Source organism: Leptonychotes weddellii, chromosome 4, assembly GCF_054177405.1.
Source record: "Leptonychotes weddellii isolate Sample4059 chromosome 4, ASM5417740v2, whole genome shotgun sequence".
Lineage (NCBI taxonomy): Eukaryota > Metazoa > Chordata > Mammalia > Carnivora > Phocidae > Leptonychotes > Leptonychotes weddellii.
Genome location: NC_138372.1, coordinates 25,555,220 through 25,572,191, shown reverse-complemented (window position 1 = coordinate 25,572,191; position 16,972 = coordinate 25,555,220). Strand labels below are relative to the sequence as shown.

Genomic DNA, 16,972 nt, shown 5'->3' with positions numbered 1-16,972 from the left:
GCTCCCAAAACAGACTCAACAGTCACAGCGACACCCAGGGGTCCTTTCCCATCCCCGTGGGACCTGGTCTGTCCTTTCTCCATCTCCATCTGCCCTCTGCTTGAACCCAGTCTCAGGACTGGAAGTGGGGGGTCTCCAGCCTGGACACACAGAGGGGGTCACTGGCCCACAGGCCTCAGGCCGCGCCTTCAGCTATGTCTGCAATTTCCTCTCCCCCTTCCTTCCCTCCTCCTCTCTGAGGCTCCCGCCAAGAAGGCCTCCCCCTCACCCAAGCCCCAGTGCAGGAAGGGGGGCCCAGAAAGGGGGGGGGGCTGAGAGTCTGAGCAGGAAGATCACCCAGGCCGCACGCATGGATCACAGAACGCGTTGCCCGTCCAAGCCGAGCCCAGGTGGCAACGGATGCGCGCGCACCTGCAGGTTTGGCCAGGGGCAAACGCGTCTCTGCGGCAGGCTCCGCGCGGGGCACCGGGGCGGCGGCAGCTCCAGGCTGGGCTCTGCAAGGCTGGCCTGCTCCCGCTCTAAGCTCCGGTCCGACATTCATTAACCCTGTGTGACAGGAGCTCTCCGAGCCCGAGCCCTGGGAGGAGGGGAGGAGAGCCCCTCTGTCGTAAACTGACATCTGGGGCAGGCCTGAAGAAGAGGGGCAGTCTTCCCTGGGTGAGGGGGCCTCCTGGGAGGAAGAGCAAGGTGTAGAGAAGGGGTTAAGAGCCCCGGGCTCTAGGGGCAAAGAGCAGTGGGTTCAAATCCTGCCCGTTTTGTCAAATTATTCAAACTCCGTGACTCAGTTTACTTATCTGTCAAGTGGTGACAATGGCACTCACTTTATAGGGTGTTTAGAATTAAATGAAAGAATATTACAAAGGGCGCGCGCGCGCGCGCGCACACACACACACACACACACAGACCGCCTGGCACCTAGGCAGAACTTCATCCTTATTATTATTTTTGTTATTAGTAGCTTGGGGGCGGGACCCTGCCACCGGCCTCCCCAGCGGTTTCCTGTGGGAGAGCAGACGGCCCCGCCGGCCTCGCTCCCCCTCCTCCCAGTCGCTCGCTCCTCTCCCCTTCCTCTCCCGGCCCTTTTCCTCCCCGCCTCCCCCCGCCCCGCCCCGCCCCGCCCCTCCTCTTTCCTCCGAGGAAACTTTTCCGCCGGCTGGTCCATCGGCCCGTGTCCGGCCCGCGCTGCCGCGGCCTGGGAGCCGAGCGGGGCAGGTGGGGCAGCCGGGACCGGACGGGGCGGGAGCGGCCGGGTCCCGGGTGTATGCGGCCGCCGGACGCGCCGGGGCCGGCAGCGGGGAAGCGGGGCGCTGACGGTGAGTGAGTTCGGGCCTCCGGGCCGGTGGGTCCCGGCGGGGCGGGCAGGATGGGAGAGGGAGGTGGCTTCCCCTCCCCGGAGCCCGCCCTGGGAGTGGGGAAGGCACTCGCCTCTCGCTCCTCCATCCCACTACCGGGACGCCGAAACCGGGCGTCATTTGGGGACCCCACAAGGAGGCGGAGCCTCCTGCGGCCCACTTCCCTGACCCCTCCAGTTGGAGGGACGTCTGCGCCCAGGGAAAGGATCCCCCCAGGGCAGGGCCCAGGTCTGTAACAAAGTTAGGGAGCTGCTCTCTCCAGGGCGGACGCTGGGGCTGCGCTTTCAGCGAGGGGAGCTACCCGGAGGAAGCGGGGTCAGGATCAGCTCTGGGCTGGGGAGTGGGATCTAACCTTGCTGACCTCGCAGGCTGACAGGGGGGCTGTCCCTCCGCCCCCAGAGCAGCATGGATGCCCCACGGAGGGACATGGAGTTGCTGAGCAACAGCCTGGCGGCCTACGCACACATCCGCGGTGAGGGTGGGCCCCCGGGGGTGGGGGCATGGGCCCCACTCCACCCCTTCCCTCCCCACCTCCCTGCCCCATCCTCCCAGTCCCTCCCTGCCCGATGGCGGCTACCTAATGTCTTTCAAATGAGTAATGTCCTTGTCCCCCCAAAACTTAGAACCTGGAGTCCTTCCGAAATGGAATAACTCCCACCCGCCAGGGAGCCAGGGCTCCTCCATGACTTCTGCCCTCTGACCCCCAGCTAACCCCGAGAGCTTTGGCCTCTACTTCGTGCTGGGAGTCTGCTTTGGCCTGCTGCTGACGCTGTGTCTACTAGTCATCAGTATCTCCTGCGCGCCCCGCCCGCGGCCCCGGGCCCCTGCGCCGCGCCGGGACCCCCGCAGCAGCACCCTGGAGCCCGAGGACGACGAGGACGACGAGGAGGACACGGTGACCCGGCTGGGCCCCGACGACACGCTGCCGGGCCCAGAGCTGAGCGCCGAGCCAGACGGGCCGCTGAGCGTCAACGTCTTCACGTCGGCAGAGGAGCTGGAGCGGGCGCAGCGCCTGGAGGAGCGGGAACGGATCCTGAGGGAGATTTGGCGCACCGGGCAGCCGGACCTGCTGGGCACCGGCACGCTGGGCCCCAGCCCCACAGCCACAGGCACCCTGGGTCGCATGCACTATTACTGACCGGCCCCTTTCCGCTGCAAAGAGCTCTGCGTACTGGACATGCGCAGGAACTCACAGCTGCCCAGGCGTTGGGACTGCCCCTGCCCGCGGTGCTATGGAGGCCCCGCCCCCACGGCTCCCCCAGTGCTATATTGGGCCTGGATCCCCCCTTCTGGGATCCCCAGTCCTGCCAGAAAGCCCGTGGGGGACAGGACCCAGGGTCCCCAGCCCCTTTCGTGGGATCGGTTAAGAGATGACCAATGAAAACTGCATTCTCAGTGACTCAGTCTCCCTCTGTTACTTTTGTCCCCAGTGTCCTCCAGGCTTCTGCGTGCAGGGGGCCCCAGATTGAGACCCCACTCGACTCTTTTACCAGGCTGACCACCTCCATCAACCCACCCAACACCTTAGCATACATGCTTGCATTCAGTTCACAGACTGAAAAAACACTCCACCGCCTCACAGCCTCACGCACAGAACAAGTTATCACTCGCATTCCTTCCTCACAAATGCATTCCTTCCCGTCGAAGGCCTGGGCGCACTTTGCCCCCGTTCCTCAAATGCTCTGGGATCCTGCATCATTGCAATCTCACACACACACACACACACACACACACACACACACACACGCCAGGCCCCGGGACATTGCAATCACACACACACACACACACACACACGAGGCCCCGGGACATTGCAATCACACACACACACACACACACACACACACATAACCAGGCCCCGGGACCCTGCCCTTGACGCTAAGGCACTATTACCCCGTGTTAACCGTGTGTGCCGGAGCGGGGCTATGGAGTTCGTGTCTGAGCAGAGCTGCGTTCCAGCGAGCCCTTCCGAGCGGACCGTGGGGCCAGCTGGGAGGGGCCCCGGCTCGAGAGCAGGCCCGCCCACCTCCTCTGGCGCACAGCTGGATTCCGGAATCCGGGCCCGCGGGCAGAGCCCGACCCCGCCTGGGCCCCTCCTGCCGGCCATTTCTCCAGCACCCGGCAGACGTCCGAAGGAGACACCCCCACCCGCCCCCGCCATCCGGTGGATAAAAATAGCCGCGCGCAGGCCTTGGGAACGGTAATGGGAGCCACATGTTGGCCAGATGTGCCCGGGAGAGACCGCCGGGAATGCGGAGGGCCCGGAGCGCCCGACCGGCCCCGCCCCTGTCCCGCAGGCCCCGCCCCCGCACGGACCAGGCAGGCGCGGGCGAGCGCGTACGCGGCAGTTTATTTTCTTGCGTTTCTCAAAGTCGTGTGCTAGGACGTGGGAGGCCGGAGCCTGACTTGCCCCCAGGTCCCGCCGTGGTCCCTTCCGGGCCCACCCTCAGTGCGTCTGTGTCTGCGTCTGCGCGTGGATGGAGCCCCGGGTCCGGGACTCCTGAGTCCCCTGCTTCATCTGCACCTAGTCGGGAGAGGGCGTTCAGGACAGGCCGTCAGGGGAGGGCCAGCCTCCAGCCCCGTGGGCTCCGCACCCCACCCACCTCCAGCAACTGGCGCTTCTCCTTCTCGCTCTTCAGCTCCTCCCAGATGTCGGTCAGCTTCCTCCTGCGGACGGGAGGCCGAGGGGGAGGGGTGGGCTGGGCAGGCTTAGAGCCCTCGGCCCCCTCCCTGCCCACGCCCCTCCCCCTCCCCACTTACTCCAGCTGCACCCCCATCCGCTCCAGCGACCTCCTCAAAGACTCCATCTCGTCCTGTAGCCTCATTATATCACCTCTGTCACTTTTGCTGTCCGTGAGATTTTGCGGGACCAGGGAAAGTAGGGTGGGAGTCTCTTGGGGGTCTGGAGTCGACTTGATAGAATGAGGATTCTTTTGAGCAGGGGCTACCTCTTTGGGGGACACCTGCTCTTTGGGGAGTGCCGCCTCTTCCAGGGTACCCTCATGCTTCCCAGGCGCCTCCTCAAGGAGAGTTGTAGCCTTCTCAAGGGCAAGCATGGACCCTGGCTTGGACTTAGACTCAGACTGGAATGGGGAGCTGTCCTTCTGATCGAGAGGGTGTGTCATCATGCAGAGATTGGGCTCCTCTGCCATGTGGACCTCTTGGGATTGAGCCTCACTGGCCACAGGAGACTTGAACTTCAGCAGGGCTTGGTCCAGAGAGAAGTGATGGAACTGAGTGTTGTCTCTACTGGAGGTCTCTTCAGAGGGCACCTGCTCAGGGGTCAAGACCTTTTCTAGGGTGGGCGCCTCATCCCCAGGAGAGACCATCTTTGGGCCAAGGACTTCATCCTCTGGTGGGACTTCTGGGGCAGGGGCCTCATCCACAGAAATGAGGCTGTCTGGGCTGGGAGCCTTGTCTAGAGTCAGACCCTCCTGTGGGGTGGGGATCTTTGGGGCTGAGGCCTTGAACTCTAGAGTCAGGGCCTCCTCAGAGATGGTGACCTTATCTGGAGTCAGGGTTTCCTCTGGAGTGGGGGCCTTATCCGGAGACAGAGTCTTCTCTGGGCTGGGGGTCTTGTCCAGAGTGGGGGTTTTATTCACAGGAGAGGCCTTTGCTGGGCTGCTCTGCTCTTCTTCCTGTGGTGATGGGGGTGAAGTCTCAGCCGAGGGATGGGGACCTTGACAGTTTGAGTCAGGCTCCCCTTGGCCTGGGATCCTTCACCCTTCACAACCATAGCCCTGGGAACCAGACTCTGCCCAGTGGTCCCGGTGTCTCAGGGCCTCTTACCTGACTGGTTGCAGAGCGCTGCCGGGAAGCCTGGGTTTTTGATCCCTTTCTACCAGGGTGGCCTGGACCCCTGCTGAGGAAGCTGCCGCCACCGGAGCCTATGAGAGCAGAACCTCAGGGGTCCAAGCTCTTCTGTCCCCGAGTCTCTCCCCATCTTTGTCCTTCAGCACAACCACCCTATCCCTGTCCCTCATTCCTACCCCACTGTGGGAGGCAACGAGACCTACCCAAGTGTCGGGAGGGGCGCTTCTGACTGTCTCCGCCGCTGGGTGTCCAAGAAGGCCTGGAACATATTCCCATCAGACCAGGAGGTGGGGTCAGGGAACAGCATTTCCTTTGTACCCTCCTCCTTCCCCCACCCCCACCCTGCTCCTTACTTGGTTTTGTTGGGCCCAGTAGCGGCTGTCACCAGCTTCCTGACTGTAGGGAGAGCCGATTTGGGCATCATCTTTTTTGGTTCCTTAATAGGAGCTGGGAGGGGAGAAGGGAGTGTGGCACCCATTCACTCCCTTATTCATCCATCTAACAGTTGCTGGCCCTGTCCTCTGCATGGGGGACTAGGGACAGGAGATGAACATTTGACTCTGCCTCTTCGGAACTCTGGGGAAGCCGACCACCCTCATGCCACGTGGGCATGGGAACTGTGGGAGCAGCCCAAAGGGACACATAGCAGAAGACAGTTGTCAGGGAAGGCTTTGGAGGGGACAGGGTTTCATATCCTGCCAGTTTTTTTATCCATACTTTTTTTTTTAAAGTAATCTCTGTGCCCAACATGTGTCTCAAACTCACAACCCCAAGACCAAGAGTTGCGCGCTCCAGGGACTGAGCCAGCCAGGCGCTTCTATCCCTACTTTTCTATCCATACTTTTCTATGACCTGTCCCCTGCTCAGTGCCAGGGCTGCCTCCCTGGTTCAGATTTCATCTTTTTCCTAGACCACAGCAATAACCTTCCCCAATCCAAACCACCCTCCCTGGAACTTCTTGGTCTTCTCTATCTCCTTCACTCCCTAAGAGATCTCACCCAGTTTTATGGGGTTAATTAGTGCCAATAAGCCAACGACTCCCATATTTTCATCTCTAGCCCCTGAACTCCAGGTTCCTATCCAACTGTCCTGTTTCCACCTGGGGAGCTAACTGGCATCACACACTTAACGTATCCAAATCTGAGCCCTCACTTCCCATCCCCCAAATCTGCCTCTTTCCAGTGTTCCCCACCTCACCCACTTACCCGCTCGCGCAGATGACAAAATGAGTCATCCTTGACCTCTTTCATTCCCTTATGCTGCACATCCAAACCAGCAGTAAATCCTGATTGCTCCACCTTCAAAACAGGTCCTGAATGCAACCGCTCCTCACCAGCCCTGCCACTAAGCACTCTAGACCGAGGCACCCCCACCTTCACCTGGACAGGGCAGCAGCCTCCGAGCGGGGCTCTGGCCACACTCCCCCTGCCCATGGCTTGTTCCCACAGCAGTCAGAGTGAGCTCGGGTTCCGCCGGGGCCGCAGACATAAGCAAAAGTAGAATATGTCATGTGTGAGAGAGTTATTAGGTGTTACCGAGGAAGAACAAGCAGGGGAATGTCAATTTTAAATGGGGCGGTCAGAGAAGGCGCGCTGAGAAGGTGACACCAGAGTGAACAGTCACAAGCGGTGACCTTTATATTTGTGGACACACGAGCAGCCCCGGCCTAGGCACGCACACGTCCTGGTTAGTCACACACGCGGTATCAGACGCGGCCATGCACACGAACCCCCTGGCCGTATGCACAGCGCGCCAGAGCATAGACCCTGTAGCCCGACGCCAGGCTCTGACTTCCTGCTCCACTCTGTGCCAGCCATGTGAGGACCCGGCTGGGTCACCTCACCGCCCTGTGCCCTGGGCCACGACAGTATACACCTGGTGGGGTTACTGCGAGGTCTGAGAGGACTTCACTCACGTGAGGCGCTCAGAAGAGGATGGGACATAGAGTCAAAGCTCAGAAAATGTTCACTTTGACTTCAGCTTCTCGTACTTTAGCTGATTAGGTGCTCGGTAGGGCCCTCCCCCTAGAGAGCAATTCTGTCCTCCGGAGGATACAATTTTGAGGCACTGTTGGGCCTCAAAGAAGTGGGGGAGGTCCACAAAAAAGGGAGGAACTGAGGCCAGAAGGGCAATAGGAGGGCCAACTACTGTGGCTCCGGAGCCTGGGCCTGTGATGAGGAGCCAATATCCAGGGTGCGCCCCCTGAGTCCCCCACAGGCCCAAGCGTGGTAGCTAAGCAGCAGTGCCAGCCCTGCACACCCCCTTCTTCTAGAGGGCTCTGGTGTCTCTGGTGGTTGGTGCCCTTTGGCTCCAGGCGGAAGGAGAAGCAAGTCCTCTCTGGAAGAAGGCCTCCCCTCCCGAGCCGGGAACTCCCTCAGGTTGGGATCAAGTCCTGAGCTCACACACAAAGATCACAAAACACACAAGACGGCAGGCCACTGAGAATGGGAGTCGGCAGACACGATGCACAGCAGGTACTGGAATTGCCAGAGAACACAGCTGTGCTACATGGCATGCAACAAAACGGGAATAAGCAGGCAGATCTGGGGGGTGGGGGAGGAAAACTGAGCGACTAGAGATGAAAAATAGCATTCTTGAAATAAATCAAATGCAATATAGGTTAAACAGCAGGTAAAACACAGCCAAAAAGCCAGAAAGAGAATTACTAAGCTGGAAGCACAGCGAGGCAAGGAGCAGAACATTTGAAAGCACTGGTAAAAAGAATGGATAATGAAAGGGGGTTTGGCTACGGCTGAATGACGCGGTAGACAAATCCTCACCTCGCAAGGCAACTAGAAAGCTGGACAAAACCACCATTTCTGTGCTCTGGAAGTTGACCAAAGGCCTAAGATAACCTGAGAATTGTTTACGCCTGATGGCCTCCTTGGCCGCACCTGCCCCCATCCCTGCCCCTGCTCCCGCCAGCCTGGTCTATGCAGACGCTCTGCTCTGCAGCGTAGGGCCGGCTGCAAGGATTGGCAGCTTCACTGCCACGGTGGAAGAGAGGTCACTCAATTTAGGGTGTAGCCTTGGACTTGGCACTGGTTTCATAGATAGGACACCAAAAGCATAAAGCAACCAAAGAGAAAATAGAGACATGAGACTTCCTTCAGATGTAAAACTTCTGTGCATTAAATAGGATACCAGTAAGAAAATGAAAAGACAACAGGATGGGAGAAAATATTTGCAGTCTACGTCCGATAAGGGACTTTTCTCAAGATATATAAAGAACTCTAGAAGTCAATAGTCAAAAGTCAAATAACCCAATTAAAAAATAGGCAAAGGACCCAAACAGACATTTCACTGAAAGATATACAAATTGGCAATAAACCTATGAAAAGATGCTCAACACTTAAGTGGGTAGAAAAAGATGATGCGGAACCATAATGAGATACCACCCCACACTGACTAGGGTGATTATAATAAAAAAGAGAGTAACAAATGCTGGTGAGGATGTGGAAAAAGTAGAACCATCATGCATTGCTGGTGAAAACCATGTGACAGTTCTTCCCAAAGCTACTACAGAGCAATCATAGCACCCAGAAATCCCTTTCCTACGCATACACCCAAGAGAAATGGAAACATGCCAACACAAAAACTTGCACACAAATGCTCATACCCCAAAAAGTAGAAACAACCCAATGTCCACCAGCAAACAGATGGATAAAATGTCGTACATACCCACGATGGAATATTGGGCAACAAAAAGGAACCAAGTACAACATATACTAGAGAATGGATGAACCTTGAAAACAAAAGGTACAACAGAAAGGTTTTTCTCTGGGTCATGAGATGGAGCCCCACATGGGGCTCCATGCTGGGCGTGGAGCCTGCTTGGGATTCTTTCTCTCCCTCTCCCTCTGCCCCTCCTTTCTCTCTCTCTCAATCTTAAAAAAAAAAAAAGTTTTTTTTAAAGTATTTGAATATATTAACAACTCTGATGAGACTGAACAAGAAAAAAAGAAAAAATAATTATTAGAAATGAATAAAAGACTAAGTGCAGATACAGACTATGAGAGAATATTATGAATAACCTTATACTAATAATTAGAAAACATTGATGAAATGTATAATTATAAATATAATTCACTAGGGGCACATGGCTGGCTTAGTCAGTGGAACGCGAGACTCTTGATCTCGGGGTTGTGAGTTTGAGCCCCCCATTGGCCGTAGAGATTACTTTAAAAAATAAATAATTAAAAAAACAAAAATGAAAATAAAACTGATTCAAGAATTTTAGCCAGATTCCTGGCTAGCCATTGTTATCCAGGGACCGGGAGACCGAAAGAACGCTGTCTGTGCAAGGCTCCTAAAATGCAAGATTTCCTCCCATCTGAGTTCCAAGGTGAAGAAGCCATTTGAACAGAAGTTGTAAGGGGGTCTTTGCAGATGTAATCAAGTTAAGAGGAGGTCACACTCTATCGGGGCCCTAAACCAGTGACTGGTGACCTTATTAGAAGAGGAGAATTTGGACGCAGTGCAGACAACAATGTGAAGACAGGCAGAGAAGAGTGGCAGATACATCTATAAGCCAAGGATTGCCAGCAACTACCAGAAGCTAAGAGACAAGGAAAGATGCTTCCCCTAGACTCTTCACAGCAAACATGGCTATGCCAACATCTTGGTTTCGGATTTCTAGCCCCCAGAACTGTGAGAGATTAAATTTCTGTTGATTTAAGCCAAACAAAACAAAGAAGAAGAAAAAAGAAAAAGAATTTCAGCCAAACCTTCCCATAACTATTAAACAAATTTAAAAAAAAAAAAAAAAAAAGGAAGAAGAAATTGAAGTCGTTTAAAATCTTCCTATAATGGGGGGAAAAAAACAAACAAACAGGGCCAGATGGATTTACAGGCAAGTTTTATCAACTCTCAAGGAATGATGATTCCCATTTTTTTTTCCCCCCAAGTAAACTCTACCCCCAGTGTGGGGCTTAAGCTCACAACTGAGATCAAGAGTCATATACTCTACGGACTGAAACAGCCATGTGCCCCCACAATGATTCCCATCTTTTTAAGATCTACCAGATAATTAAAAAACAAAACGTATACCCCTTAACTCATTTATGGGGCCAGTATAATATTCATAATCAGAGGAGGAGAGTAAAAATAAATGCAAAAATCTTAAGAAAAACTGGGAAAATATTCCAACGGTATATGAAAAGATAATAAAACCATGACCAATTTGAATTTATCCCAAGAATGCAAGGGTGGCTTAATATTAGCAAATTCTACAAATGTCAGAGAAATCATTTCAAAAGATTCATATAAACAATTTGAAAAAATTCAACACACACTCTTGATAAAAATTCTAAAACTAGAAATAGAAAGGCCCTTTCTTAATCTGACAAAAAGAGTATCTAAGAAAAGATCTAGGGGCACCTGGGTGGCTCAGTCGGTTAAGTGTCTGCCTTCAGCTCAGGTCATGATCTCAGGTTCCTGGGATGGAGCCCTGCTCAGCAGGGAGTCTGCTTCTCCCTCTCTCCACTCATGCTCTCTCTCTCTTTCTGTCTCTCTCAAATACATAAATAAAATCTTTAAAAAAAAAAAGATATAAGTAAGTCTCACTGTTATAGGAGAAAAGCTGGAAACATTCCACTTAAAATCAGGAACATGGTAATGATGTTTAACATGACAACTTCTATCAACAGTGTTGAGCCCCTAGCCACTATAGTAAAATGAGAAAATAAAATGAAAAGACATAAAAAGTGGAAAAGATAGAGCAAAATTGTCATTAGTCACAGATGACATGACTGTCTTCATAGAAAACATATTAAGAAGCTAAAGACAGGGGCACCTGGGTGGTGCAGTCGTTTAAGCTTGGGCCCCACACTGGGTTCCATGCTCAGCATGGAGACTGCCTGAGATTCTCTCTCCCTCTCCACCTGCTCCTCCCACTTGCGCTCTCTCTGAAATAAATAAATAAATCTTAAATAAAAAAGGGGGGAGGGCGGGGGGGGGGAGGGCGCGCCTGACTAGCTCGGTTGGTTAAGTGTCTGCCTTCGGCTCAGGTCATGATCCTGGAGTCCTGAGATCCCATGTTGGACTCGCTGCTCAGAGGGGAGTCTGCTTCTCCCTGTGCGCCTCACCCTGCTCATGTTCTCCCTTGCTTTCTCTCTCTCTCTCAAATAAATAAAAAATTTTTTAAAAAGTCTCTACAGATAAATTGTTATAAATAATCAGTTTTTAGCACCATGACCGGCTATAAAATCAATATACAAAAATCAATGCATTTCTATATTCCTGAAATAAACAGAAGGATATTTTTAAAATAAAATTTAAAATTTATTTATTTATTTATTTATTTTTAAGATTTTATTTTTAAGTAATCTTTACGTCCAACATGGGGCTCAAACTCACAACCCCAAGATCAAGAGTGGCACGTTCCACCAATGGAGGCTGCCAGGTGCCCCTATTTAATTTTTTAAAAGACACCAAAAAAAATCTGAGGTATCTAGAGATAAATCTTACAAAAGTTGTGTAAAACTCACAAGCAGAAAGTAATACATGGTGCTGGAGCAATTCATTGCCCATATGGAAAAAAGTATAATTGGGTCACTCATTAAAAATCAATGCCATAAAGATAAAGGCACTTAAAAACAAAAGGCAACACTTTAAAAGTTTTAAAGAAAATATAAATGACTTTTTCTGAACTTGGAGCAGGAAGGATGTCTTAGACAAGGAAAAACCTGCTAACCATGAAAGAATGATATCATCACAGAACACCATTACACAAAAAGAGATAAAAAGCCACAATGAGAAAAAAATATTTGTAAGGCATACAACCTGCAAAGGATTGGTATTCAGTATATATAAAGAACTCCAACTAATTATAACTAACCGGGGAAATGCAAATGAAGTCACAATGAGATGCTATTTTGTACCTACTAGATTCACACACAAAAAAGTAAAATCTGGGGGCACCTGGGTGGCTCAGTCGTTAAGCGTCTGCCTTCGGCTCAGGTCACAATCCCAGGGTCCTGGGATCGAGCCCCGCATCGGGCTCCCTGCTCGGCGGGAAGCCTGCTTCTCCCTCTCCCACTCCCCCTGCTTGCGTTCCCTCTCTCGCTGTGTCTCTCTCTGTCAAATAAATAAAAATAAAATCTTAAAAAAAAAAAAAAGTAAAATCTGATAAAACCAAGTGTTGAAGAGGATTTGGAATAACAGGATCTCATACACCAATGGTGGAATGTTAAAGTGTACAATCACTTGGAAAACCAAACTGACTTTATCTCATAAAAGTTGAACATTCACATACCCTACGATCTAGAATGCCACTCCTAGGATGATATCCTAGAGAAATGATGGTATCTGCACACCAGAACACAGGCAGAGAAATGTTCATGGCAGCAGTATTTGTTGTAACAAAAACTAGAAACAGTGAAAATGGCTAACAACAGGAGGAGACCAGATACACACATAAACTGTGGTAAATTCCCTGCAAGGAATATTATATAGCAGAGAAAAATTAATGAACTTACATCTAGATATGACATAGATTAATCTTAGAAATATAATGTTGATTGGAAACAGCAAGTTCCAGAAGACTATAAGCATGATACCATTCTTATCAAGCTCAAAAACAAGCAAAAATCAGTCGATACATTATTTAGGCACATACATAGGTAAACAAATTTAAAAACTCAAGGGAATTATAAAAACAAAATTCAGGGGCACCTGGGTGGCTCAGTTGGTTAAGCGACTGCCTTCGGCTCAGGTCATGATCCTGGAGTCCCTGGATCGAGTCCCGCATCGGGCTCCCTGCTCAGCAAGGAGCTTGCTTCTCCCTCTGACCCTCCCCCCTCTCATGTGCTCTCTCTCTCTCATTCTCTCTGTCTCAAATAAATAAATAAAATCTTTAAAAAAAAAATTCAGAATACTGGTTATCTTTTGCGGGGAGAGGAGGGAGCAGAATGGGAAGGAAAAGGAGCACATACATTAGCAATACTCTAGTTCTTGGTTTGGTGACAGATCATGAATGTGCACAGGTCTCCATTATTAAGTTTTAAAGCACATTATGTACAGTTTTAACATGTGTGAAATATTTCATTAAAAGATAAGTAAAACATCCCCACGGAACTATTCATTGACATATTTATATGACATGCAAACACACAACACAGTCTCAAAGACAGACACATTGATCCATTGTACTTTGTACATTGTATAGACACACTGTACTTCCTTACAAAATGAAACAAATCTAAACACTTGATAGCCATATTCTCAAAACACACAAAGAAATATGAACACACACAAACAAACACATTCCTACACAATGACCCACATATATACCTACCAGGTCCTTAACCCACAGAGCGATATAGCTCCTAAGGGACTATAATACTGCACCACTGGGGAGCTGTGGGTGTTTATGGCAGCTAAACTGGTGGGGCCCCAGAGAGCAAAATCCCACTCCCACCCTTCCCCCCAACCCAAATCCCAGGTTTCCTGGGCACCCACCTGATTCCCGAGACACCATTTTCCGTGGGGTCAGCTTCTTGATCTGTGAAGAAGACAGTTATCAGAATCTGAAGAGTCTCTACATTTCTAGATCCACCGTCATTTAGGGGTAGCCTAAATGTCCACTGAGCACCACCACCCCCAACTTTGTCCAGAGTAGCCTGCCTGCCCCCCAGCCCCAACCTGAATGCCTGGCTCCATACTCACTGGGGGTGGGGGGAGCACAAAGTTGTCGGGGAAAACTCCTCTTCTGCCTTGAGACTCTCCTTCCCACCAGCCCTTATCCTCTGTGGTCTAGGAGAACAAGATACCATGGGGAGGTGAGCCAGATCCCCAAGCTCCTTCCTCTCCGGGTCCCATGGCTTCTCAACGTGCCCTTTCTGGTCACCTCCCCTGCCCTGTGCTTTCATACCTTCCTCAGTACTTTCACCTCGTCCCCCCTCCGCAGCGCCAACTCATCCGGGGCCTCAGGCTGGTAGTCGAACAGGACCCTGTAGATCTCAGGGCGAGAGACTGTAGCGGGGGTCAGTCCATCAAAGCCAACCCCTCTCCCCAGGTCAGGCGCTCCCTCCCCCATCAGCTTCGTTGAGTGTCCCCCTTCCCCAAGTCAGCTAGGCTCGCAGGAGGGGGTTCTGAGGAACCCTTTGGCTGGGTGCTCACCTGTCCGCAGGTAGTCTGGAGGGCTGTCATAGGTCAGACTGCTCAGCTAGTGGGGGGAAGGGGGAGGGAGGAACAAGCTGAGTCTCCACCCCTCCAAGAGGAACTCACCACGTCTGTGCCCACCGCACCCAATTTACCTTGGGAGGCCGCTGGGTACCAGGGCTGACTGAAGGCATGTCTGGGTTCCCGAGGCCTGGTGGGGACAGTGAAGTTAGGGGTTGTGCTAATTCAGTTTAGATCATGGGAGAGGTCAAAGGGGTCACAGGGTCAGGATGTGTGGATCACAGGCTCAGGCCACTGGGTGGGTCACTGGAAATTGCAGTCTGGTCACAGGGGTTCATGGGGTCACAGGGTGCAGGTCTCACTTGGGGGCCCACTGTCCAGCAACTCCACAAAGTTGGATGGGAAGGCTCCCAGCTGCCCGTTCTTCTTCCCCAGCCACCAGCCGTCCTCAATCTGGGGAGGAGGAGGACGCAAGGCCATCTGGTTCTGCCCCAAGTGTCTCTTGAGAATTCTTCCACCCGTATTTCTGCCCGGATTCTGCCCGATGCCCCCTCCTCCCTTGCTCTCTCACTTTCCCATTTCTGCGCCCCTCACCAGCCCCAACGCCCACACCCTCTCTTCACACATCCATCACCCACTGACTTGCTCCGACATCTCCGCCCAAAGCCTCTCATCACTTCGTCCCCTCACCTCCTTTATCACTTCCACAATCTCCCCAGCTTGCAGCTTCAGCTCGTCCGCCTGCTCCGGACTGTAGTTGAAGTTCACCTTGCACCATCTTTGGGGGCCCCGAGATTTGGCGGGGCGACCTGGGGTTAGACGAGAGAGAGGAAAGCCGCTGGAGCCGCGCGCCCCAGTCCGCGGAGTTGGGAGAGGGGTGGGCCGGGAGCACCCCAGCAGGAGCTCCAGGCCACGCCCCAAGGCAGAGCATTGTACCCAAGAACCAATCACAAACCGCGGAGTGCCCGCGCGGCCTCGCCCAGAGCCGCGCCGGTCACAGCCTGCCTGGGGTGGCCGGAGCCGCGCAGACTCTGCGCGTGCACCCACCCGGCCTGGCGCTCACCTCGGCGGCGCGCACAGCGCGGGCTCGGCGCCTCTCCGGCGCCGCGCAGAGACTCCGGGATCTCCTGGAAATGAACGCAAGGAGATTTGCGCTGGGGAGGCGGCTCTCAGCTCCTGGGGGCACGCATTGAGACCCTCCTCCACCCGACCTGCGGCCCGGTCTTACCTGCACCAAGCGCTCGGGAAAGAGACCACAACGACCCCCCCGCTCTCCGCGCAGCCAGCCCCGTGAGGGCCCCTCGCACACCTGCCGGACCACGTACCCGGGCGCCAGACTCAGCTCGCCCTCCTTCTGCGCGCGGTACTCGGCCAGGACCAGCACCTCTGCGGGCAGAGGACGGGACGGGGGCGCAGCTCAGAGGGACCGGTCCGGGCACACTGGCTTAGGCGCGAGTCCCTGGCTCCGCGTAAAGGACAGCGGGAGAGCGGGTTGGTGGTGTAGGCTTCTGTTGCCTTTTCCGTCACCCCAAACCCTCTGCACATACCCATAGCTTCCAGGTCTCGCTCCAGAGCCAGGCTGGGAATATAGTGCTGTCCCGCAGGCAGCCGAGTACTGGGCCCGGGTAGGGTGGGACGAGCTGCGAGGTTGTGAAGCAAAGGAGGCGGAGACGCTAGCGGATAGGTCGGCCCCAGGTGCTGGGAGTGGGTGTAAGAGAGAGGGTGGCCCGGCTCAGCAGGTTTGGCCCCCAACCCTGGGATGAAGACTCCAGGGTCTCTGGCCAGTGCTGGGGCCACAGCTCCCCCACATGCTCTTCCTGGCCTAGTCACTTAAATTCCAGTCTAGCCGTCTCTCCTTCTCGCAGCCTTAGGCTCTGAGGTTCCCACCCATCGTTGGCACAAAACCTTTCCTGGTCTATCTTCTCCCCGCTGGCAAGCTTGGAGCTACGGGAGAAGAGGTGGGAGAGGCGCATACCAGGGTGGGGCCCCCAGCAGGCAGCGACTGCTCCGAGGCAGGCCCTGGGTGGAGGGGGCGGCTGTTCTTGGGCGCACACAGCTACTGCTGTGCTCTGCTTTTCCTGCAAGGCACCATCTCCCTATAACCCCACCCCAGGTCACAGGAGGAGTGCAGAGGCCCCTGCTTCCGGTCACCGGGCTGTTTGGCTTCATAAAACACATCCAGATTCTCCTTGGGAAAGGGCAAGAAAAAGGAACTTTAGGAGCTTTCAAGGCTCCTGCTCACAGCCAAGGCCAGAGCCGGCAAGGCCTTAAAGTTTAGGGCCCACCCTGGCTGGACTCTCTGGTAATCTTTCTGCTCAGTGGTGAACACAGAAAGCTGAGCCTGTTATCCACGACACTTGACCTCTGCCCCACCACTTTGGAAGCCAAGTCCTTGCCCATAAAAACCACAGTGAAAGAATCTGGTTCTCTTAGGGTGTCCAAGGTACAGGATGAAGTAAAACCATCAGGGTGGCAATGAGTTATTAGCCAGCAAAGGGTGGCCCAGTCTCCTCCCAAACAATTGAGCATGGCACTGATAAGGATGGGACTAAGCAACAGCCTCGGTGAAAGCCCTGATAGTTTTGTCTTTCAGGTTTCTTGAAGCTGCTACAGTAGATACCTCCCCCCCAAACACACACACACACACGCGCGCGCGCGCACATACACACAACTAAGGGTGACAATGA

The 16,972-nt window shown here is 53.5% G+C and overlaps 2 protein-coding genes across 8 annotated transcripts; one reads left to right on the top strand and one right to left on the bottom strand.

Annotated features, from left to right (window-relative positions):
- Window positions 1–1,105: 1,105 nt before the first annotated feature.
- On the top strand, window positions 1,106–2,751 carry EVA1B (eva-1 homolog B). 4 transcript variants are annotated; one of them, XM_081818099.1, is made up of 3 exons: window positions 1,106–1,313; window positions 1,757–1,824; window positions 2,060–2,751. In XM_081818099.1, the coding sequence occupies exons 2-3, from the start codon at window positions 1,758–1,760 to the stop codon at window positions 2,488–2,490; spliced, it is 498 nt and encodes a 165-aa protein (XP_081674225.1). In that variant the 5' UTR covers window positions 1,106–1,313; window position 1,757; the 3' UTR covers window positions 2,491–2,751. The 4 variants fall into 4 exon arrangements, with proteins under 4 accessions (XP_081674225.1, XP_006736606.1, XP_030887334.1 ...); XM_006736543.3 differs by having other exon boundaries at window positions 1,752–1,824; XM_031031474.2 differs by having other exon boundaries at window positions 1,108–1,313; window positions 1,721–1,824.
- A 930-nt stretch (window positions 2,752–3,681) lies between these two features.
- SH3D21 (SH3 domain containing 21) lies at window positions 3,682–16,836 on the bottom strand. Of its 4 annotated transcripts, XM_031031467.2 has the most exons (17): window positions 15,833–16,836; window positions 15,514–15,671; window positions 15,349–15,412; window positions 14,976–15,094; window positions 14,648–14,738; window positions 14,420–14,475; window positions 14,283–14,328; window positions 14,035–14,135; window positions 13,830–13,916; window positions 13,623–13,665; window positions 5,516–5,609; window positions 5,366–5,421; window positions 5,139–5,236; window positions 4,853–4,987; window positions 4,110–4,621; window positions 3,953–4,016; window positions 3,682–3,873 (listed from the first exon to the last, which is right to left on the bottom strand). In XM_031031467.2, exons 1-17 carry the CDS (start codon window positions 15,834–15,836, stop codon window positions 3,796–3,798), a joined length of 1,806 nt encoding a protein of 601 aa, XP_030887327.2. In that variant the 5' UTR covers window positions 15,837–16,836; the 3' UTR covers window positions 3,682–3,795. The 4 variants fall into 4 exon arrangements, with proteins under 4 accessions (XP_030887327.2, XP_030887326.2, XP_030887329.2 ...); XM_031031466.2 differs by having other exon boundaries at window positions 4,110–4,987; window positions 15,833–16,290; XM_031031469.2 differs by lacking the exons at window positions 14,648–14,738; window positions 15,833–16,836 and having other exon boundaries at window positions 4,110–4,987; window positions 15,349–15,645.
- Window positions 16,837–16,972: the final 136 nt, after the last annotated feature.